The sequence below is a fragment of the Ursus americanus genome, chromosome 21 (assembly GCF_024610735.1).
Source record: "Ursus americanus isolate L20-20 chromosome 21, mUrsAme1.1.p, whole genome shotgun sequence".
NCBI classification, from domain to species: Eukaryota; Metazoa; Chordata; class Mammalia; order Carnivora; family Ursidae; genus Ursus; species Ursus americanus.
Genome location: NC_142147.1, coordinates 45,888,287 through 45,911,062, shown reverse-complemented (window position 1 = coordinate 45,911,062; position 22,776 = coordinate 45,888,287). Strand labels below are relative to the sequence as shown.

The 22,776-nt window shown below is 59.0% G+C and overlaps 2 protein-coding genes across 4 annotated transcripts in view; both read left to right on the top strand.

Annotated features, from left to right (window-relative positions):
- Window positions 1–685: 685 nt before the first annotated feature.
- On the top strand, window positions 686–9,465 carry TMEM145 (transmembrane protein 145). 3 transcript variants are annotated; one of them, XM_087870809.1, is made up of 15 exons: window positions 686–879; window positions 1,625–1,699; window positions 1,816–1,893; window positions 1,979–2,065; window positions 2,161–2,262; window positions 2,373–2,457; window positions 2,571–2,642; window positions 2,759–2,827; window positions 3,573–3,653; window positions 3,737–3,815; window positions 3,961–4,054; window positions 4,789–4,961; window positions 5,811–5,931; window positions 7,948–8,154; window positions 9,118–9,465. In XM_087870809.1, the coding sequence occupies exons 1-15, from the start codon at window positions 760–762 to the stop codon at window positions 9,196–9,198; spliced, it is 1,524 nt and encodes a 507-aa protein (XP_087726935.1). In that variant the 5' UTR covers window positions 686–759; the 3' UTR covers window positions 9,199–9,465. The 3 variants fall into 3 exon arrangements, with proteins under 3 accessions (XP_087726935.1, XP_045635067.1, XP_045635005.1); XM_045779111.2 differs by having other exon boundaries at window positions 8,644–9,465; XM_045779049.2 differs by lacking the exon at window positions 9,118–9,465 and having other exon boundaries at window positions 7,948–8,784.
- A 483-nt stretch (window positions 9,466–9,948) lies between these two features.
- Window positions 9,949–22,776, top strand: part of MEGF8 (multiple EGF like domains 8) — a 37,833-nt gene continuing 25,005 nt past the window's right edge. Inside the window, exons 1-12 of the mRNA XM_045779238.2 lie at window positions 9,949–10,837; window positions 15,453–15,616; window positions 15,887–16,093; window positions 16,859–17,039; window positions 17,121–17,209; window positions 17,750–18,165; window positions 18,600–18,745; window positions 18,867–18,989; window positions 20,831–20,985; window positions 21,285–21,404; window positions 21,745–21,889; window positions 21,972–22,135. Of these exons, the coding sequence (XP_045635194.2) occupies window positions 10,651–10,837; window positions 15,453–15,616; window positions 15,887–16,093; window positions 16,859–17,039; window positions 17,121–17,209; window positions 17,750–18,165; window positions 18,600–18,745; window positions 18,867–18,989; window positions 20,831–20,985; window positions 21,285–21,404; window positions 21,745–21,889; window positions 21,972–22,135 (2,097 nt within the window). The 5' untranslated portion in view covers window positions 9,949–10,650. The remainder of the gene's footprint in view (window positions 10,838–15,452; window positions 15,617–15,886; window positions 16,094–16,858; window positions 17,040–17,120; window positions 17,210–17,749; window positions 18,166–18,599; window positions 18,746–18,866; window positions 18,990–20,830; window positions 20,986–21,284; window positions 21,405–21,744; window positions 21,890–21,971; window positions 22,136–22,776) is intronic.

Here is a 22,776-nt window from a genome sequence, read left to right as displayed (position 1 = left end):
GGACTGAACTGGGAGATCACAGAACTTGGCTGAGGTCTAATGAGAAAGTGGCAATGCTGGATTTTGAACCCAGGCAGTTGATTTCAGTCTGCTCTGGACTTCTCACAACACCACTTCTGCCCCGCAGCCACCTGGGTTCACACCCCAGTGAGCAGTGACTGGACAGGGTCAGGCAGTGGAGTGGAGTGGTTGTAGCCCAGGGTTCTGCCATCTACGGGTTTTGTGACCCAGAACAAGTGGTTTGCCCTCTCCCGCCTCTGTGTCTCTGTGGGCACTTCACAGAGCCCATGGGATCTGGGGTGGACACAGCTGGGGATGGCTGTCATGCGGGCGGGGACGAGCAATCGAAGAGCAGTTTGGGGACTAAATTTGGGGGAGGTCAGGAGCAAGCTGGGGTCTGTGGTTTGGGGGTCATCCCGAGATGACAGTCTGGAGGAGGAGGCACGGCTTGGGGGAATGGGAGTTCAGGGCAGGACACTGGGAGCCAGAGGTGTCAGGGACACTCCCAGAGGGGAGGGCTGAGGATGGGGCGGGGTGGAGAGGCTACGAGAGGGGCGCCCTCTCTCACGCGGATTGGGAAGGCGCCAGGCCAGGCCAGGCCATCTCAGAGGAGGGGGCGGGGAGCGCGGCGCCCGGCGGCCCCTTTAATCGGGGGCGCGCGCTGGCCGGCCCGCGCGCTCTCGCCGCCGTCGCCGGGCCGAAGCGGGAGCCGGAGCGGAGCTGGGGCCGGGGCCGGGGCCGGGGCCCGTAGCGGGCGGAATGGAGCCCCCGCGCGCGCCCGCTCTGTGCCGCCTGCTGCCGCCGCTGCTGCTCCTGCTGCTGCCACTGCCCCCCCGCGCCCGGGCCAAGTACGTGCGGGGCAACCTCAGCTCCAAGGAGGTGAGCGCGCTGGGCCCTCCCCTGCCACCCGCCGGGCCCCAGGGAACGGGAGGGAAGGGAGGGAGGAGGGTGCCGCCCCGCCCCCTGCCGCCCTTCCCAGGCGGTCCCTGGGAGCCGCGGGGTAATGGGGCTGGGGGTTATGGCGGTGGGGGGACTGGGTCGGTGCTGAGGCTGAGAGGGGCTGTGGGGTCGAGAGGAGACTTGGGGATTATAGGAGGGACACTGAGGTCAGAGCTGCGCGAGGAGGAGGGACGGGTTGGGAGAGTCGGAGTTTGGGGTGGGGGTTGGGGGGACGCCGAGGTGGTGCTGAAGGGACAGCACTTTTCACTCCGCGGAGAGCCTTGAGTTCATACTCCTGCTCAGGGCCCGGAGAGAGCCGTTTGGAATATTCCCCAGCATGAGATGGCCTCTGGGACCCCCGTGGGAGGCATGTGTGTGGATAACCCCGGGGGCATGGCAGTCAGATGGTGTCTGGGACTGAACGTGGCGGCGGTGGGCATCTGTCCCTCCGGGGTCTTTCTCAGTGCACTCAGAAAACGGGAGAAGTGTTTGTGGGGAGAAGAAACTTGGGTGGGGGCACACCTGAGGCAAGAATCCTGGACCCAAGGTGAAAGGATCACAGAAGAATTTAGGAGGTCCCCTTATACTTCTTGGGAAACCAGCTACCCAAGTGTAGGGAAGGAAAGCTGGGGGCCCGTGGAGTGGAGTTCTCAAAAGACTCAGCAGAACGGGGCCCCTTTTCTAGGACTGGCTGTTCCTGACGAGATTTTGCTTTCTTTCGGATTACGGCCGACTGGACTTCCGTTTCCGATACCCTGAGGTGAGCCTTCCCCAACTAGTCTCCATGCGGAGGCTGGATACTCCCTTGGCCTCCCAAGGCAAGGGCCACCCCAGCTCCCCGTGCTCCCCCAAACTTCAAATCCTCTGGGTCTGCAGGCCAAGTGCTGTCAGAACATTCTCCTCTATTTCGACGACCCATCCCAGTGGCCAGCTGTGTACAAAGCAGGGGACAAGGTGAGGGCCGTGAGGAGGGTGTATGGGAGGAGAGGGGAGAAGGTTGAGGCTGGCCAGGGCGTGACCATGTCCCTGCCTTCCCCAGGACTGCCTGGCCAAGGAGTCCGTGATCAGGCCCGAGAACAACCAGGTCATCAACCTCACTACCCAGTACGCCTGGTCAGGATGTCAGGTATGGGCCCAGTCTGGGGGAGTGGACAGGTGCTGAAGTCCGAAGGCCTGGGGGCTGCGCAGACAGGCTTCAGCCTTCTTCTTGCTCCTCCCCAGGTAGTGTCAGAGGAGGGAACCCGTTACCTGAGCTGCTCCAGCGGCCGAAGCTTCCGCTCCGTCCGTGAAAGGTGGTGGTACATTGCACTCAGCAAGTGTGGGGTAAGGGGCTGGGCCAGCCACCTGGGCCTTCTCCTCCTTGCCTTCCTGCTGACCCCCTGCCCGCCCAGCCCCCCACCCACACCCCGCTTAGGCCTCCACACTCTCCACAGGGAGATGGGCTGCAGCTGGAGTACGAGATGGTCCTCACCAATGGCAAGTCCTTCTGGACACGGCATTTCTCGGCTGATGAGTTTGGTGAGCATCCGGGGACCCAGAAGCCAGGACCTTTGTGGGACTCTAGAGTGGGGTGTCTGCTGAGGTGACACCCAGCCTGACTGAACCATTTCCTCCTTCTACCAAATTGGCAGGGATCCTGGAGACAGATGTGACTTTCCTTCTTATCTTCATCCTCATCTTCTTCCTCTCCTGTTACTTTGGATGTGAGTCCCGCACATGGTGGTAGTGGTGGGGTTAGGAGTTATGGGGGGCAGGGTTGGGGGAGGTCAGCTACTCTCCCTTCCTGTCTGTGAGCCCCCTTCCCCTTCTTCTCTTCTAGATTTGCTGAAAGGTCGTCAGTTGCTCCACACAACTTATAAAATGTTCATGGCTGCAGCAGGAGTGGAGGGTGAGGTTTAGAGTAACCCAACTTTGAGTTCTGTCAGAGGAGGGACCTAGGGTCCAGATACCTGGGTCTGAGGGAAGAGAGGCTGAGGCCTGGACTCCTGGGTCTGAGGGAGGAAGGGCTGGAGGCCCTGGACCCCTGCATCTGAGGGAGGAGGGATCTGAGGGAGGACGGACTAGGGGACTAGACTCCCGGGTCTGAGGGAGGAGGGGCTGGGGGACTAGACTCCTGGGTCTGAGGGAGGAAAGGCTGGAGGCCCTGGACCCCTGCATCTGAGGGAGGAGGGATCTGAGGGAGGACGGACTAGGGGACTAGACTCCCGGGTCTGAGGGAGGAGGGGCTGGGGGACTAGACTCCTGGGTCTGAGGGAGGAAAGGCTGGAGGCCCTGGACCCCTGCATCTGAGGGAGGAGGGGTCTGAGGGAGGATGGATTAGGGGACTAGACTCCTGAGTCTGAGGAAGGAGGGGCTGGGGGCCTGGACTCCCAGGTCTGAGGGAGGAGGGACTGGGGGACTAGACTCCTGGGTCTGAGGGAGGACGGGGCTTGGGGTCTGGAGATCCGGGTCCTGGCGAGGAGGGGCTGGGGCCTGGACTGCAGAGTCTCCTAGGACATCAGTGGGAAGAAATGGTGTAGAATCCTGGTGGGGATGAAGGAGGGCTTCTGGCCATCTGGATCGTAGTGCTGGGAAACAGTGATGCCCCAAAGCCGGTTTCTGTCCTTTCCTCCCTCTGCCCATTGTCCCCTCAGTCCTGAGCCTCCTGTTTTTCTGCATCTACTGGGGCCAGTATGCCACTGATGGCATTGGCAACGAGAGTCTGAAGATCTTGGGTGAGAATGAAGTGGGCCGGGGAAGGGTGCCCGGGCTGTCTCTGAGCCCTGTGTCTGAGACGCCCTCTCCTCCCTTCTCCCAGCCAAGCTGCTCTTCTCCTCCAGCTTCCTCATCTTCCTGCTGATGCTTATCCTTCTGGGGAAGGGATTCACGGTGACACGGTGCCCAGGCTGGGGCGGGAGGGCGTGCTGGGCGGCGGCGTGGCTGGGCTAGGGAGCAGGGCACTCGGGTGGATCCGGGGGGTGGCTGCCCGCTTCTCCCTGACAACGCCCACCCCTGCTGTCTCCCCTCATGGCCGGCCGCCAGGGGCCGCATCAGCCACTCGGGTTCCGTGAAGTTGTCTGTCTACATGACCCTGTACACCCTTACCCACGTAGCGCTGCTCATCTATGAGGCCGAGGTGAGTACCAGCCGCCACTGCCCAGGCCTTTCTCCCCGCCACCCCCCCCCCCAAGGCTTTTGGCCACCTCCTCCACCTGTCTGCCAGCCCTTCCCCACATCGCACTCTTGCTGGCTCGCTCTCTCCCACTCTGCGATTTCTGCCTGCCCATCTGTCTCTCTGAGTGCATGCCTCCCCTCTTCCCCATCTCTGAGGAGCCTTCTTCCTCCTCCCTCTGTCTCTCACCGTCTGTCACATTTATGCTCAGTGTCATGACTGAGAGTTCAAGAGTCCCACAGAACTGGATTCCATTCTGGCCCTCCCACTTCCCAGCTAGCTGACCTTGGGTGATGCCTGCCCCCTCTAAGCCTGTTTCCTCTTCTGGAAAAGTAGGAGCGTCTTACCTATCCCAGGGGGGCTCCTTTCAGGCTTTATATCACCTTGGCTTTGACTTTGGCCAAAAGATGTCCCTCTTAGCTTCAGTTTCCCCTTCTGTGTAGTGGGGTGATAATAAGACCTAACGAGTTGATGCAAATGGAAAAGCTTACGCATGGTAGGTGTCTTGCCCCATGTTGGGCCCTTGGTAGCGAATGCATTCTCTTTCTCTATGTGCTTCTGTTTCCATTTCATACCCTCCTGCTGCTTCTGTTCTGACCAAGTCCCTCTGCCCCCTGGGTGCCGAGGGGTGGGGTCTGGGGTCCCTGTGTGGAGGGCAGGGGGTCAGGGCTATAACGACCTCTCTCCCTTGGGTCCAGTTCTTTGACCCGGGCCAGGTGCTGTACACATATGAGTCGCCGGCGGGCTACGGGCTCATTGGGCTGCAGGTCGCGGCTTACGTGTGGTTCTGCTACGCCGTGCTGATCTCCTTGCGCCACTTCCCGGAGAAGCAGCCCTTCTATGTGCCCTTCTTTGCTGCCTACACCCTCTGGTGAGACGTGCTGGGCCCCCACCCTGTCCCTGTCTCCTGGCCCTGGGGCTTCCCAGAACTATCCATTTCTCAGGCCCTTCCCAGTGAGGCTGATGGCCTTTCCAGTCAGGCAGCTGTCCCAGAGGCTGGCACTGACTCGCTTTGTGACCTGGAAAAATTTACTTTCCCAAATTGAAAAACAAACAAACAAACAAACAAGAGTGGCTCAGGTTGCCTACCCATAAGGAAAGGGTTCTCGTGAGCATGCATTGGGCAACATGTAAGGGCCTTGTGTCGGGCACACAGTGAGTGTTCAATAAAAGCTAGTTGTAATTTTTTATCGTGCAACATAACATAGCAGCACGGGAGGCGGATTCTAAGCCTGACTGCCTGGGTTCAGATCCCAGTTCTAAAGCTTGTAAGCTGAGTGACCTCACGCAAATCAATTAACTTCTGTCTGCCTCAGTTTCCTTACCTGTTTAATGGGGATGGAAATTGTACTTGCTTCATAGGGTCATTGTGACAGTTAATGAGTTTACATACGTGAGATGCAGAAAGTCCTTAAGTGTTATTGTCCTATCTTAGTTCATTCACCAAATATCTTTTGATTCCCTATCAGGAGCCAAGATTTAGGGTGGGGTGGAACTGAGTTATATTCAACCTAGTCTTTGCCTTCCAGAATTTCCCAGGCCAGTGGGATTCCTGCCCCCTTATAACCTCTCGTCTCTGAAGGCCACACTGGCTTCTCTCCAGTTTGGGACCCACCTGGGCCCTGTGCGTGTGTGTGTGTGTGTGGCAGGGGAGCTGGGGCCATGGGGTGGGGATGAGGGCAAGGGCAGTGTCTCTAGTGACCCAGTACCTCCCCTTCAGGTTCTTTGCAGTTCCTGTGATGGCCCTGATCGCCAACTTCGGGATCCCCAAGTGGGCCCGGGAGAAGATTGTCAATGGTATCCAGCTGGGGATCCATTTGTATGCCCATGGCGTGTTCCTGGTGAGGAAGGGCACCCAGGTGGGGTGGCAGCCTGATGGGTGGAGGATGCATGAGGCTTCCCACCCCTGATCTGTCTGAACCTTCTGTTCTGAGCTTTTCATCCATTTCTTTCACTCCATCCCTTTAGTCATCCAACAGACACTTACTGAGAACCTGCGGGGTTCCTGCAGGCTACTCTCCTGTGTCCCCGCCTCCCCCCAGTCCACCTTCTTTTATTCCTCGCTCCCACCTTGTCCTGGCCTCTTCCCCAACCCTACCCCCACTTTTTTTTCCTTAAATAAACTGCACTCAGTGTGAGGCTTGAACTCACGACCCTGTGATCAAGAAGCCACATGCTGTACCGACTGAACCAGTCGGGTGCCCAATAACTCCATCCTCTTTCTTTGACCCCCTCCCATTCCCATTCCCGACCCTGTGTTCCCAGACTCTCACACTTCCCTTCTGTATCCCACTGCCTTTCCCAAACCCCTTGGTCACTACTCCACCCTTCCCCAACGCATTCTCCCATCTGCCATCACAGGCCATTGTCCAGGAAGAAGCAGGTTGGGGTGGGCCAGGCTGGGGTCCCAGGGGGCCTGGATCTCAATGACATCAAGAGGGTATCAGCACCAAACCTCTTCTTTGCCCTGGTTTATATCCTGTCTGGCTTTTTGGGTAACAGTTCAGATATCCATATGGTCATATATCTTGTTTAATTGTCAGAGCAGCCCCCAGGACAGAATGGATAATGGTCATTGAACCCACTCTGCAGAAAAGGGAAGGAACTAAGGCCCAGACAGGGAGGTGACCTGCTAGGGCTCCATGGCCTTTGGTGTTAGGGTGGGGACTTTGAGCCCAGTCCTTCTCCAGCAGACCATCAGAGGGAGCCAGACAGGGATACAGGCATTGATGAGGGCCCCAGGTCCTGCCTGATCCCAGGAGTCCACAATGTGCTCTGGGTGGGGAATGTATTCAGTCACAGATGGCCGGGTCCCCCATCTTCCACCCCAGAGCCCGACTTAGTTACAGACTCACCTTCCCAGGACAGCCCTTCTTGAAGCTCTGTGGGAAGTCAGAAAGGGACAGAAAGAGGAGAAATGCAGGGAACCATCATGTGCCAAGCTCTGCACTAGGCTTTTGCATTTCTACCCTCTCCTCATCTTTCCAAGCAGTGCCTACTTTTCCCCAGTGAGGCTCAGGGAGTTTTATCAATATGCCCCAGATCCCATACTCAATGATCTGTGGGGCATGAGAGGTCGGGTGTGGGCCCGAACATGGAAATGCAGTGCCCTTTTAGCTATAGTTCACCTTCAGCCAGTTTCTTTCCTAAAAATTAGTTCAGCACAGCTCCTTGTCCGCTATTGAGCACAACCTTGGGGTGGGGGGGCTCATGCTGGGCTCCCATGTGCAGTGCTAGAGTCACACTCAGTCCCCGCCCTCATGACTTACTAGACTAACTGGGGACACATCTCTACATTCGACCGATAGTTATTGAGTGCTTATGAGCCAGGTACTGTTCCAGAAGGTATTGGGGATTCAGCAGAGAACTGAACAAATTCCTGCCTTCATGGCGGGAACATTCCAGAGTCTATCCGGTGTTGTCCCAATTGACCTTTCTGTGTTTGTGCAAATATTCTATACTCTGTGCTGTCCAAAAAAATAGCTACTATCCACATGTGGTTACTGAGCACTTCAGTGTGGCTGGTGTGACTGAAGACAAAAATTTTCGTTTACCTTTGATTAATTTAAATGTAAATAGCTCCATATGGTTAGTGACTGTCATACTGGACAGTGAAAGACGCTGACACTTAACCAATCAGCGGTAGGTCAGTGATCAGGGCTCTGATGGAGGAATCATCCCGGGTGGTGCACGGAGGAAAAAGGTGGGAGCTCAGGGCACCCCGAGAGTCTAGAGTAGGTGCCAAATGCAGGCTGAAGGGCCACAGGGAATCTTGGGGGATGTCAAGCGAAGGGGAATTCTTAGGACCCCTTGTCTGGACAGTGCTTCTCCAATCAGCACCTGGCATCTCCTCCCAGATCATGACACGCCCGTCGGCGGCCAACAAGAACTTCCCGTACCACGTGCGCACATCGCAGATCGCCTCAGCTGGGGCCCCGGGCCCCGGAGGGAGCCAATCCACGGACAAGGCCTTCCCGCAGCACGTCTATGGGAACGTGACGTTCATCAGCGACTCGGTGCCCAACTTCACGGAGCTCTTCTCCATCCCCCCGCCCGCTTCCTCCGTAAGCCCCGCGCCCCCGGCGCACGAGGAGCTGCTGGCGCCGCCCCTGGAGTACCTGACCCCGCTCCCCGCCCCGCCGCCGCCCCCCTCTCCCAGGCGCCTGAGCCCACCCCCCGCCTTTCGCACGCCCCGGGCCCCAACACCGCGCCGCGACCGCCCCCCGGCGCCCGCGCCCACCCTGCCCGACTGGGTCCTGGCGCTGTTGCGCGCGCCCCCGCAGACGCCACGCGCCGTGCCCCCGCCACTGGCCTTCCGCGGCTCTCCACCCACTCCCCGGCCGCCGCCGGAGTTCGCCCCGCGCGCTCCGACGCCGCCCCTTGAGTACCTGGCCCCGCTGCCCAGGCGCCCGGGCACCCGCTCCTTCCCTGACTGACACCTGCGCCCGCACCTCGGGAGGGGGGCTCCTTTGTGGGGAGGGGGACGGGCCTTCGGGGCCGCATCTGCCCCCCCGTGGGTCCCGGACGGCCTCTGACCCTGACCCCCCTCCCAGGCCGGGAAGCAGGTGGAGGAGACAGCGGTGGCGGCGGCGGTGGCCCCGAGGGGCCGCGTGGTGACCATGGCCGAGCCGGGCGCGGCCTCCCCGCCCCTTACCGCTCGGTTCCCCAAGGCGGCCGACCCGAGCTGGGATGGCCCGACGCCGCCCTACCAGCCGCTCGTGCCCCAGACGGCGGCGCCGCACACCGGCTTCACCGAATACTTCAGCATGCACACGGCCGGGGGCACCGCACCCCCGGTCTGAGCACCCTTGCCCACCCCTGCCCCATGGGCCGCGCGCCGGGCCCCGGCCGGGCTCCAGAACCCCTGCTCTATCCCGGCCCCAGGGCTCTGCCGTCCTAGGCCTTCCCGACCCTCCCCAACCCCGCGCGCCCAGGTAGGGGTGCGTACTGTCCCGCTCCCCCTCCCCCCCCCCGACTTTTGTGCCAAACGGTCCCGCGGGAGCCGCTCTCCCCGTCCCCTCCCTCAGCCCCTGCCCCGAGCGGCGCCGGATTCTGGGCTCCCGCTGTTCCGAGACCTACGGCCCCCTGGCCCCCTCCGAGATCTCTGATCCCGCCGGACCCCGGAACACCAGTGACGATCGCCGGGACCCTGCCCGTGACTCTCCAGGACTCCGCGACCCCGAGCCATTGCTCCTGGGACGGATATTGTGAATCTGGTCTGGACTCTGAAACCTTCCCTTGGATCTCTGTGACCTCGGACCCGAGCTCTGCCCACCCCTATCTCCATCCGGGGGCCCTCCCTCAGGTCCCCGGCAGAAAGACTTTTTCCCTTCTTGCCAAAATAAAGCGGATTCGTTGAGTTTTTATCTATAAAATGGCCTCTTTACATCTTGATGGTGCTCAGAGGCGGGGCGGAGCATGAACCATTCCAGGACCTGGACCTCAGTGTGTCCACCTGTGAAATGGCATTTTGGGAGGGGCCCGCATAACCTGGCCTTCATACTGGCCCAGAATCTGGGAGTACTGAACATCTGAATCATCTAACAGAACCCTCTCACTGCACCGCTCCTTTTATTTTTACCGTCTCGTCTCCAGTCAGAGCTAGAGGCGCCCTCCAGTGGCACAAACTTTGCTCAACCATCTACCTGTACCCGAGTCCGTGTTACGATTTTAGCACTGCGCATGTGTAATCTCTCTTCGCCCGCCAAGGGGCGGGGGGGGGGTCACTGCTGCGCACGCGTCTGGGAACAAATGGGCGGGGAAGTTTCCGGAAGTCTCCCTTTGTGGAGGGGTGGGGTTGAACGCTCTGCAGTCCTCCCAGGGCCGCTCTGACCTGCGGCTCTGCGACTTCTCGCCTCCTCTCCATCTTTCCTCCCACAGCGGCCGCTCGGCCCCCGCCCCCTCGTCCTCCCAGCGGGTCTTCCCAGGCCGCTCTGGCCCGAGCGTCCCCTCGTCTCTCTGATCTGGCCCATCCGGCTCCGGAGGGAGGCGCGGGTGGGTGAGCTAGGGAATGCGTCTATGGGGTCCAGGCCCGAGCCCCTGAAGACGGGTTCCGCCCCCGACACCCGCTCGCGCCCCGCCCCCGGTTGGAGGGGTCTCTCTCGGACCTTCCGGTGCTGGCCCGGCACGACCCGCACCCTCTATAGAGGCCCCCACCGGGCTGTAGAGCCCTTCGCTCCCTGGGGACCCACCCGTTTATAAGGTCCGTTTCGGCCTGCAGCGGCCCGCGTCTATAACTGCTGGACACCGTTTATGGGGTCAGCTAGCTTATGGGGGCCCGTGACTATAAGGGCCTCCCACGGTCCCTAGGGGTCGGCCCCGTCCGTAAGGACCCCATTTACAGGTCCTTCCATGGGTCTATAGGGCCTGGCCCGCGGCTGCCAGAACCCGTCTACGGCGGCGGTTCCCTTCGTGGGGTCTGCAACTCCTGGACCTCCCTGGTCTACAAGGCCATGTCCCGTCTATAGAGGTCACATTTGCAGGGCCTCACGCCGTGTGGAGGGTCCTCTCCCGGTCTTCAGGGCCTGTCCCGTCTGTAAGAGTCAGTGCGGGAGGCGGCGATGGCCCTGGGCCCGGCTCTGGCCGTGGCCCTGGCTCTATCTTTGGCCCGGCTGGGGCCGCTGTTCCCTGGGGCCCAGGCAGGGGACTGCAAGGGGCAGCGGCAAGTACTGCGGGAGGCGCCAGGCTTCGTGACGGATGGTGCGGGCAACTACAGCGTCAATGGCAATTGCGAGTGGCTCATCGAGGGTGAGTGGGGCCGCGTGGGTCACACACCCACCGATTCGCTAATTCATTCATCTGTGCACTCATTAATCCCACTCACCGCATTCCCACACCCCGGTTCTGGTCCAGGCCCTTTGTTCTGATATGCAGCCAACCTGGGCTCTGCCCCGGAAGGCTTCAAGTCTGGTGGGGGAGTTGCACCCAGGCCCAGATGGACAATTACAAGCCAAGAGCATCAATGAGAGATATTCTGAATAGTTGTTAGCAACTCAGGCTCTGAGCCCAACCACCTGCTTCAAATTTGGGTTCCACTTCTCACAGTAGCTTTGTGAATTTGGGCAGGCAGCTTCCTTTCTCTGAGGTCCAGCTTCCCCTCCTCCCAAGTAGGGTTCATACTAGTACTGACCTCGTAGGGTTGTTAGAATTAAATGAGAACACTATGTAACGTGCCTGGCACATAGTAAGTACACAGTAAATGGTATTAGGATTATACTGTTGTTATTTTTAAAGTACTTCAGTAAAGGCATTTTTTTCAGTCATTCATGTGCCAGACATTATATTTGCCGTTGGGACATAACAGAGGCCAAGACAGCCCTAGCGATCCTTGATGACTAGGGGCTTAGAATCCAGTGGGGAAGACAAACACATGAATAGACAGTAACAACGTAGAGTGGTTGGGACTGTGATGGAGGAACCCTAGGGGCCTGTGGGAGCACAGAGGAAGTACCTGGCCTGGGGGCTGGGAGAAGAGAGAGGGCTTCCTGGGGAGGAGATGTCTGAGCTGAGACCCAAAGGACCAATAGGAATCAGGAAGAGGTCTTCCTCTTGCATTCCAGAGGGAGCAGCCTATGCAGGGCCCCATCCTTACCCTTATGGGCTCTTAGTCCAGTGGAGGAAGAAAACCCACCCCCAAGGAGTGGGAAGCCCAGAAGACATCTGACTTAGCCTTGGCTGTTGCAAAGACCAGAGGCATGTGAAAGAGGGAACAGAAGGGCCCCCCAGGCCAGGAGAATAACCCATGCAAAGGCCTGGCAACAGGAGGGATGATGCTTTTGAGGACCTAGAAATCCAGTGTGCTAGGACACAGAATACCAGAAGACAAACAGTGAACTGGAGGGTGGAAGACTGATTTTTGAGCTGTACCCTGAGGGCACTAGGGAGGTGGAAAAGTCCAAAGGCAATGGCCGGAAAAGTCCGGGAAGGCTTCTCGGCAGCAGATGTAGGAGCTGGCGTCCAAGGAGCGGTAGGAGTTCCCCAGAGGAGGTTCTGGGCAAAGGCCAGAGGCATGATGGCCCAGATCACGCCTGGCCTCCCTTTACAGGCTGCAGACCCTGGTCTTTATCTGGGGACACAGGAGTTGTGGGAGGGTTTTGAACAGGGAAGGACATGATCTGATTCATGTTTTAAGGTTTCTGTGGCTGTCTTATGGGGTGTGGATGAAGCATGTTTCTTGGGGATGAGTGTGTCTGTCCCCAGCTTGGGGGCCGTTCCTGTCTGGGGGAATGGGTGAGCACAGAATGGGAAGTATGGGAATGTGTTTAATGTATACATTGTTCTCTGGCCTTAAAGAGCCCCAGCCTGGTTGGGGATGGTAAGGCTGGGTGCAGACGTTCATCCTACAGTATGCTCAGGGCTTGAGACAGAAGGAGGTAGAGGGGTTGGGTAGATGGGCCAAGGGGGATGAGAGAATACTGGGGGTCACAGAGGAGGAGCCACTGGAATAGGGTTCTGAAGCATGTGTAGGAGTTTGTTGGGTGAGAAAAAAGAACAGCTTCTGTGAAGACAAAAGGGAGGCTGGTGTGTCTCAGGAGCCATATCTAGGTTTTTCTGGTCTGATGAGACTGCTGGCTGAGAGGTGTGGGGGGCACCACAAGCAGGGGAAGACAGGCCTTGAATGTCCTGCTGGGCAGCTTGGGTGTTTCTCTTGAGATTCATGGGGAGCCACAGAAGGATTGTGAGCAGGATTTTGAGCCACCGGCCTGGTGGGGGGTGGCCTGGACTTGATGTGCTCGTCTTGCGGGAGAGGAGGAGGTGGAGAGGGGCTGAGAGCACTGAGAGGTGTTTGGGAAGTTTCACCAGCGAGATTTGGGGACCAACTGGCTGGACGTTGGGGTAGGGAGGAGTCCAGGTGACTTCCAGATCCCCCTTGATCTCCCATGCTTCTCAATGGCTATCACCTTTGAGAACCAACACGTTCCCCCATCTTTTAAAACATAAGCAGCTGAGCCTCTTCCTTTTGTACTGCATTTACACTTTATTGTAGCCAGTCCTCAGAGCATCCTCATGAACAAGAGGCATTCTGCTTTTGAAAGGCAAGGGGGTTGGGGAGCCTGGGTGGCGCAGTCGGTTAAGCATCCAATTCTTGGTTTCGGCTCAGGCTGTGATCTTAGGGTCCTGCTCTCAGGGCTGTGAGCTCGAGCCCCGAGGCGGGCTCCTCGCTCAGCTCGGAGTGGAGTCTACTTGGGTTTCTCTCGCCCTCTGCCCCTCCCCCTGCACTCTCCCCACCCCCAGTGCTCTCTCTTTCTCTCTCAAGTAAATAAATAAACCTTTAAACAGAAAATGAAAAGCAGGGAGTTTTGGGGTTGGATCTCTGTTCAGGATGGCACAGGGGTTGGGCCCGTGTTGGGTGGAATCAGGAGACCTTGAACTTAGGGAGGAACTTGGGGAAAGCAGATGGCGAGCTGGCCTCCGGCATGCCCTTGACGAAAATGTACCTGTGATTCCGGGAACTGAGCTGGCAAGATTCTGGGAGGTCTGGTAGCCTGGTCTGGCGAAATGGTTTTTCATTCCCCAGACCGTGGTTTGGGGTTTGTGTGATGTTCTCAGGGGCTCTGGTCAGAGTCTGAGGGAGAGCTGCCAACTTCAGTATTCTTTCTTTTGTGCAGTTCTGCGTTCGGTCATTCCTTCATCCAGCATTTCCTGAGCCTTTGCTCTGTGCCAGGCCCTGTGCTGGTTAGTGTCAGGGAAGGACCCCAAGATGAGTTAGGCCTGCCCTGTGGGCCTCCTTGGCTGTGGAGACAGACCCACACCCATTCCTCTCCTGGTGCAGAGGAGTGAAGGTTATAATGGAAAGTGAGAACCCCCAAGATAGGCACCTAACGTAGCCAGGGGGCATCAGGGAATGCTTCTTGGAGGAGGTGGGGAGGTTTGCTGGTGCGAAGGGAGGAGGTACTCCAGACAGAGGGAAAGGCTTGTGCAAAGGCCCGGCTCCTGATGAAGTTGCAGGCAGCAGGGTGGCGTGAGATAAGAGGAGACTTCAGACGCCAGGTTAGAGTCGCCATCGTGAATCTTCCCACCAGCCTTGGCGGGTGGGGAAGTATCTCCATTTTCCATCAAGGAAAGCTGAGGCTCAGAGAGCCCGTGGAACCAGCCCAAGATCACATGGCTAGTGAGTGGTGTGTGAGCACCTCTAGTGTAGAGGAGCGTGCTGAGGGGCATGTGGGAAGGGGCCAGCCCAGGGTCCCCCAGCAGGTCCAGAGCAGAGCTAGCTTCCTGAGCCCCTAGTGTCAGATGTGGGGTGAGGGTTATGGAAGGCCAGGCCTCTCCCGTGCTCACAGCTGGATGTCAGCCGGGACTACACTCAGCTGGGCGGGAGGTCCTCGAAAGCTCCCTCATGGGGCCAGCGGTTGCTGCTGGCCGTCAGCTGGGAGCTCAGCTGGGGCTGTCAGCTGGGATGCCGACTCATGCCCCCCCCCCCCCCGCCATGTGGCTTTGGCTTTTCACAGCCGGACAGCTGTGTTCTGAGAAGGAGCATTGTGTGATGTCCAGGTAAAAGCTGCGAGGCTTCTGTGGTTTAGCTGTGCAAGTGCCAGCAGGTCTGCTCTGCTGGTTTGTACTGGTCCCGCTAGGCTTTCTGAGGGTCTTCCCAGGTGCAAGGGCCAAGGAACCAGCCTTCACCTCTCGATGGGAGGAGCGGCCAAGAGGTTTGAATTGACCTCAGTACCATGATAGCTCCACTTTACAGATGGAGAAACAGACCCAGAGAGGTTAGGGGACTTGCCCAGGGCCACACAGCTAATAGCTAGTAAGCGGCAGCGCCAAGATGTGAGGCCAGGCAGTCTGGCCCGAGTCTGTGCCTTCAGCTACTGCAGTAAACTGAGCCAGGACCTGGGGGGTGGGGGTGGGGCGAGAGGAGCTGTGGTCCTTCAAGTTTCTGCCGGTCCAGGGGGAAGAAGCTGGCCTCTTCCCTTGGAGCTCAAGTAAGCCTGGAACAGGGGACCCTCCTAGAGGCCCTTTTCCATCTAGGAGTATGCTTCTGTGCTCAGGCTTAGTGTCTGAGGCTCAGGAAAACACAAGAATAGCTCTGTGAGACCCCCCCCACCCCCCGCCCCCGCCCCCGGGGTGGGGTTCTTTCTGGGGCACTTCAGCTTTCCCATCTGAATGGTGGGAGGTGTTCAGCCTGGTCTCAGGAGTCCTTTCCAGGGCTGACATTGTAATTCCTTCTCTGGCCCCTGTCCTTGCTGTCACAGCTCTGACCTCCCTGGACTGTGAGACCAGGGGCCCCTCGAAGGCAGGGCTCAGGTCTGACTCATCTTTGGGCCTCCAGTATCACCTTGGCAGGCCTTGGTAGGGTGGGGTACATCGAGGCGCGGGGAGAGGGTCCACATCTGAGCCCAGCCCCCCTGCTCTCACTGCCCAGCCCCAAGCCCTCAGCACCGGATCCTGCTGGACTTCCTTTTCCTGGACACGGAATGCACTTACGACTACCTGTTCGTGTATGACGGGGACTCTCCCCGAGGGCCCCTGCTTGCCAGTCTGAGTGGGAGCACTCGGCCTCCCCCCATTGAGGCCTCCTCAGGCAAGGTTGGTGGGCTGGGCTGTAGGGGGGCCGGACTGTGGGGCTCTGGCTGGAGGTCTAGGAGGAGTTTGGAGGAGGGGGGAGTCGATATACAGATGAGACAAAAGAGGGGCAGGGGCAGAGAGACAGCAGGAGAGACTTGGCCAAAGAAGGGTAGAGAGAGACCAAGAAAGGGGGTGGGGACACCCGGGGTGGGGTGGGAACAGGAGCAGCCCACCCTCCCAGTCCAGTCCCCGAGTGCCCGGAGTCCCCAGGTGCCCGTCTTGTGCCCCCAGATGCTGCTGCATCTCTTCAGCGACGCCAACTACAACCTGCTGGGCTTCAATGCCTCCTTCCGCTTCTCCCTGTGCCCGGGGGGCTGCGGCAGCCACGGGCAGTGCCGGGCCCCCGGGGTGTGCGCCTGCGAGCCCGGCTGGGGGGGCCCTGACTGCAGCCTGCAGGAGTGTCCAGCCTACTGTGGCAGCCATGGCACCTGCGCCTCGGTGAGCCTGTCCCCAGCCGTGGTGCCCCCCCCCCCCGCGACCCTGATCTGTGACCACACCTGCGGCTCCATCTCCTGCCCCTGCCCCTCCCCGGACCCTGCAGTCACCCACAGTACTCCCCTCTCCTCCAGATCCCGCCCCCACCTGCCCTCCAGCCCACCCCACCTTCATCTGGGGCCCCTCCTCTGCCCGGGCGCACTCCCCTCCTGCCTGTGACCTGCCTCTGGCCTGTGAACCCACCTGCCTTCCCCTTGCCAGCGACTCCATCCTCCCACCCAGCCAGTTTGTCTGGCCTTGGGCCTCAGCCCTGACTTCTGACTGCTGACCTCTGACCTTGGGCCTCAGCCGTGCACATCCAGCTTCCAAACTGGATCACGTCTTGAGCCCTCCTGCCTTCACCTCCCCAGACTGAGGTCTTCCAGCCCAGGCTGACCTTGCCCTCACCACTGCCCTTCTCCGACCTCTCTTGCTGTCTGTCCTGATTTTCCTCTCTGGGGCCTTCTGTCTTTCCCATTCCCTTTTTTTGTTGGTCTGTTTGCTTTTTTCTACCTCTCTGCCTCCCTCTGGTTGTGTCTCTGTGTCCCTTTCTTCCTTCATCTGTTGGCCTGTCTCCTTCTTGGCTCTTACTCTATCGCTCCTTTCTGGGTCCGTCTTTTTCCTTCTCCCTTTCTGTCCCGCGTGTTTCATTCTGGCTTTGCCTCTCCTCCCCCATCTCTCCTTTTTTTCTCTCTCCATCCCTGCCTTTGTGTGCCCGTCCCCCTCCAGCCCCTGGGACCCTGCCGCTGTGAGCCTGGCTTCCTGGGACGTGCTTGTGACCTGCACCTGTGGGAGAACCAGGGCGCCGGCTGGTGGCACAACGTGAGTGCCGGGGACCCCGCCTTCTCAGCCCGGATCGGGGCGGCTGGTGCCTTCCTGTCCCCGCCAGGGCTGCTGGCCGTTTTTGGAGGTGAGCCGATGGGGTGCGCTTCTGGGGTCGGGTGGCCTGGCAGCCTGTGGCCAGGGGTTGAGCCTGTCTGCCCCTCCACAGGCCAGGACCTCAACAGTGCCCTGGGGGACCTAGTCCTGTACAACTTCTCTGCCAACACCTGGGAGCGCTGGGACCTGAGTCCTGCCCCGGTACGACCCCCTGCCCCACTCGGAGGCACCTGTCCACTCTGGCAGACCCAGCCAGGGCCCCCCCGGAGCGACCCCCATCACCCCATATGCCCCCACCCCTGCCGCTTGATACGGGCCCACCTCCTCCAGATGCTTCTTTTCTGCCTCTGACTTTCTTTTTTCTTCCTGTGTCTCCCTTTTTGCATCTTATCCTTCTGTGGACCTCTCGTCTCTTCCTCTTGGTTTCTCTCTCCGTTTTTGTCTCCCTGTTGGTCTTCTGCTCTCTCTTGGTCTCTGTATCTCTCCTCTGGGCTGTCTGTCTGTCTCTCCCTCTGCTTTTCTCTGCCATCTCTCCTATCCCTGCCACCCTGCCTCCTCCGCCTTTTTTTTTTTTTTTTTAATTTGTTTTTATTCGCCTGTGTCTGTCTTGCTGGGTCTGTCTTCCTTTCTCTCTTCGTGTATCTGTCTTTCTCTGTGTCTCTGTCTCTGCAACTCTCTCTGTCTGGCTGGCTTTCTTGTCACTCTGTGTCACCATCCTGTCTCCCGGTCTCTTATCCACAGGCTGCCCGGCACTCCCACGTGGCTGTGGCTTGGGCGGGCTTCCTGGTGCTCATGGGTGGTGAGCTGGCTGATGGCTCCCTCACCAGTGACGTTTGGGCCTTCAGCCCACTGGGCGGGGGCCACTGGGAGCTCCTCGCACCACCTGCCTCGGGTTCTTCGGGGCCACCAGGCCTGGCAGGTCATGCGGCTGCTCTGGTGGACGACGTCTGGCTCTATGTGTCTGGCGGCCGTACCCAGCACGACCTCTTCTCCTCTGGCCTCTTCCGTTTCCGCCTCGACGGCAGCAGCAGGGGCTACTGGGAGCAGGTGATTCCAGCAGGCGGGCGGCCCCCTGCTGCCACTGGCCACTCCATGGTGTTCCACGCGCCCTCACGCACCCTGCTGGTTCATGGTGGACACCGGCCCTCCACTGCCCGGTGAGTGACCTGCCCTGCAGGGCCAAGCCTGGCCCAGGCCCCTGGGCCTTCAGTCTTTAGTGGGCTTCGCCCTCTGATGGACTTCTGCAGTCATCCGGGCCCACCTTCCTTAGGTCATTCACTAGTTCATTCGTTCTCTTATTTGCTCATCTACTCACTGACTCTAACCCTTTTCTCGCTCTCTTGACCACTTACTTCCCACGCACACCTGCCCGTCCATGCACTCAGCCACACCCTGTTTGGTGGCCAGCCCTGGCTAGATGATGCACAGAACCCAGGGATGAGCCGGGCCTGGGTCCTGCCCACCGGGAGGCAGGTGGGGGATAAACCCCATCACACCGGTCTCACCCTGACTGATCAGACAACTCTTGCGAGCCCAGAGGAGGAAGAGAAGCCCTTCCTGCCCTGAGCCCCTCCTCTGCCCCTCCTGATAGGTTCTCTGTGCGGGTGAACTCCACTGAGCTCTTCCACGTGGATCGGCGTGTGTGGACCACCCTGAAGGGCCGGGATGGGCTTCAGGGCCCACGGGAGAGAGCCTTCCATACAGCCAGTGTCCTGGGCAACTACATGGTGGTCTATGGTGAGGAGGCTCCCTGATCCCGCCTGCCAGGGCCCCACGCCCACACTGAGCTGAGGCTCCCTGCCTGGGTAGCCCCACCTCCACCAGGCTTGCCAGCCTTGCCCCTTTCCTCCTTTCCCAGGGGGCAACGTGCACACCCATTACCAGGAGGAAAAGTGCTATGAAGATGGCCTCTTCTTCTACCACCTCGGCTGCCATCAGTGGGTGTCAGGGGCCGAACTTGCCCCCCCAGGAACCCCTGAGGGTGAGTGGCCCCTCTCTTCTCCTGAGGTGCTCCTGAGAGTCGCACTTCCCTGACAGTAAATCTGGGCTTTGGGCAGGAGCCACCTTGGTCCTTGTAGGGTGAGCCAGATAGATGTCCTGTTGGAGCTGGCCTCGGAGGCAAGCCTGTGCTGGAGGCAGGGCGGCCCCTGTTGCCATGGAGACGGGAGGCCGGTCCAGCAGCACTGGTCTAGACTCCAGTCCAGATTTTGCCAGTTTCCAGATGCGTCAGGGAACCGCCTACATGCGACCTTTTCAAGGTCATAGAGTTGGCAAGTGGCAGAACCAGGAGGGCCGGCCCCAAGCAACCATCTGTACAAAAATATCATTTAATCTCTCTGTGCCTCAACCTGCCTGTCTGTAAAACGGGGATGATAGTAACACTTGAACCGCCGGGCTGTTGTGAGAGTCAATTGAGATGGTGCGAAGAATGAAGACCGCCTAGCCAAGGGCTCAGTATGTGGACTTTCTGATAGTGTCAGAACCCTGCCCCAGGGCCCAAGGGGTTGCCTGGAAGGGGGTATGGAGAACCCTTTCAAACTTACTAAATCAGACTGCTTGGAGACTTAAAAGGAAGCCACAGGCCCACTGCTCCCAATCACACTTGTACACACAAACTGGGCATATCATTTCAGGGGGCTGTGAACTTCCAGGAGGCCCATCTCTTCTCCGTACCCTACTGAACAGAAGAGCGAGGACAGAGAACAGGCATGAGGAAGGGACATTGACATTTAATGGGTAGGCAGGGTGAAGGGTTCCCCATGGAATCCTGTTTGACCATCAGGAATAAAGCCTTGGCCTGGCATTCAAGGCCTCGAATCCAGGGCTCTTCTGCCCGTCCCTGTTTCTCCTTTAGGCCAGAGTGTGAGGTTTCTGGAGGACTGTTCCTCCGTAGTTTGTGAGTCCCCAGGCCAAGTCCCACGTGCTTACAGAGTACAGGTCGGTGAGAGGGCGAGGGGTCACCAGTCACTGACCACTTACCCATCAGTCAGGACTCTTGGTTCTGAGTGACAGGATCCAACCCAACCAGCTTGAGCAAAACCGAGTTCTTGGCTCACTTTAGTGACAACTGGCTTCAGGCTGGCCTGGGTCCGGGCACTGACATGATGGCATCAGCCGGTTCGCATTAAGGTTCACTTCAGTCCAGAGCAGGTTTGTCTTTTGCAAACGGTCACCAGCAGCCCTGCGCTTATGTCCTGCCCCTTTAAAATGCCCAGAGGGAGGAAGCGCATGCCTCTTTCCCAAGAGTCATAGGAATCAGGTCCTATTCCTGAACGAGTCACTGACCTGATGGGCCTGGGCTATGCCCCGTGGCTGCCAAAGGCAGGGTCAGCTGAGCTTGAGCCTAGGGACTGTAGTGGGAGAGGGGGGTTTTCCAGAGGAAAATCAGAGGCTGTCCCCAGAAGGGAGGCTGGGGCCAGATAGACAAAACCAGGTGAGAGCCAGGGGGCCTGCCTCATGGCTCCCCGAGGGCAGAAAGATGGTCTATTTATAGAGAAGGGAACCAAGATTCAGAGAAGTCGAGTCTCTTGCCCAAGGCCACACGGCTAGTCAGACCCGTGGCTTGAACCCAAGGAAGTGGTACCTAGGAATCAAAGCCAGGTTTTTCTGACCCTGAGGACCGTGCTCTGTCTTTTAGAGGTGGTTCGGGCAGTGGTGGGGGGGCGCGTTCAGTTAAGGCAGGAAGTCAGAGGCTGGACCGAGGCGTGGGAGAGTCGGGAGAGTCAGCGTAGTCCTCTGGGCAAGGGAGCCCTGAGCGTGGGAGGGGAGATTGGCAGGAGTCTCATGTCCTTGGGTTGGGGGCGTGGGTCTGTATTCTCCTAGGCCGAGCAGCGCCTCCCAGTGGCCGATACTCACATGTGGCGGCTGTGCTTGGTGGCAGCGTCCTGTTGGTGGCTGGGGGGTACAGTGGCCGGCCCCGTGGGGACTTGATGGCTTACAAGGTGCCTCCCTTTGTGTTCCAGGCGCCTGCTCCGGACGTGAGCACTGGGGTGATAGGGAGAGGGTGGCTGGGGAGGAGGCAGCGTGGTACCCAGGGAGGTGGGAGCAAGGTGGGGTGGGTCCCGGGGAGAAGGGCTGGGGCTCCCTAGGGATACGAGAGGAGAGCGGTTGGTCCCCAGGTCCAAGGGGGGAGGACTGGAGGTCCCTGGGGCTGAGGGCAGAGTGGATGGGGTCCTGGAGGTGTCGAGCAGTTGAGGCCCCCGGGATCATCAACGGGAGCTGGCATGGGGGAGCAGACTCCAGGTCTGAGGAGCCCCCCTCCCCCATCTCTCTGCAGTACCACTTAGACTACTGCTCCATGTACACGGACCACAGCGTCTGCTCGCGAGACCCCGAGTGCAGTTGGTGTCAGGGGGCCTGCCAGGCTGCACCACCTCCTGGGACTCCCCCTGGGGCCGTGAGTGACCGTCCTCGCCCTCTGTCTCCCAGCACGGAGACCCAACCCTCGGTGTCTCCCTCTGTCGAAACCACTTGGGAGACTTGTTTTCACACCTAAGATCGGCACTCCTGACCCGTCGACCCCTGAACCTCTGACCCCTCCCAATCCTTTTGAACTTACAGCCCTGTCCCCACACCCCCCAGCTCCTGTCCTCTTGATCTTCCTTGTTCCGGCTGGCTTTCAGTTCCTTTCTCCAACTTCCTGACGCTTTCTACCCCAAGACTCCTGAATCTACAGCACTTGCCAGGTCCGTTAAGCCCCTGTGGACTGTAACCCCTGTCCCCTCCCCTCCCTGCAGTGTCCAGCTGCCAGCTGCCTGGGCCTGGGACGCCTTCTGGGCGACTGCCAGGCCTGCCTGGCCTTCAGCAGCTCCACAGCTCCTCCCCGGGGGCCCGGCGCCCTGGGCTGGTGTGTGCATAATGAGAGCTGCCTCCCCCGGCCTGGTGAGTGTGCAGGGGCAGTGTGGGAGGGGGCGGCGCAGCACCCCGCACTGACCTCTATCCCCCCCCTCTCCTGTCCTCACAGAGCAGGCCCGCTGCCGAGGGGAGCAGATCTCGGGCACCGTGGGCTGGTGGGGGCCTGCGCCTGTGTTTGTCACATCCCTGGAGGCCTGTGTCACCCAGAGCTTCCTGCCTGGCCTGCACCTGCTCACTTTCCAGCAGCCGCCCAATGCCTCCCAGCCTGACAAGGTGGGGAGCCAGGGGATGGGGCCTGGTGTGTGGTCCTAGGGTTTTCACTTTTCAAATGGTTCTGTACCACTCTTGTGGCTGCCCTGATAAGCCTTTACATTCAAGGGTCTGCTTTTCCTTATTGACCTCAAAAGATTTTTTTAAGGATTGTGCCAAAACACACATCGTGTAAAATTTACCATCAGTGATATGAAGCACGTTCACAGTATTGTGCCACTATCACCACCTGCTTCCAGAACATTCTCGTTACCCCAGAAAGAAGCTCCAGACCCATTAAGTAATCCCTCTCTGCTCCCCTTCTCCCCCTGGCCCCTGGCAACCACTAACCTTTTAGTGGTTAGTGCTTGGCAATCTGCTAACTCTGGATTTGCCATCTCTGGATATGTCATACAAATGGAATCACGTATGGTGTCTGTTGTGTGTGGCTCTTTCACGTAGAGTAATGTTTTCAAGGTCCATCCACGTTGTAGCATGCCTTAGAACCTCGTTCCTTTTTATGGATGAGTAATATTATATTGTATGGCCATGCCACATCCGTTCATCAGTTGATGGACATGCAGGGTGTTTATACTTATTGGCTATCGTGAATAGTCCTGCCATGAACATTCTTGTATAAGCCATTGTTTGAATATCTATTTTCT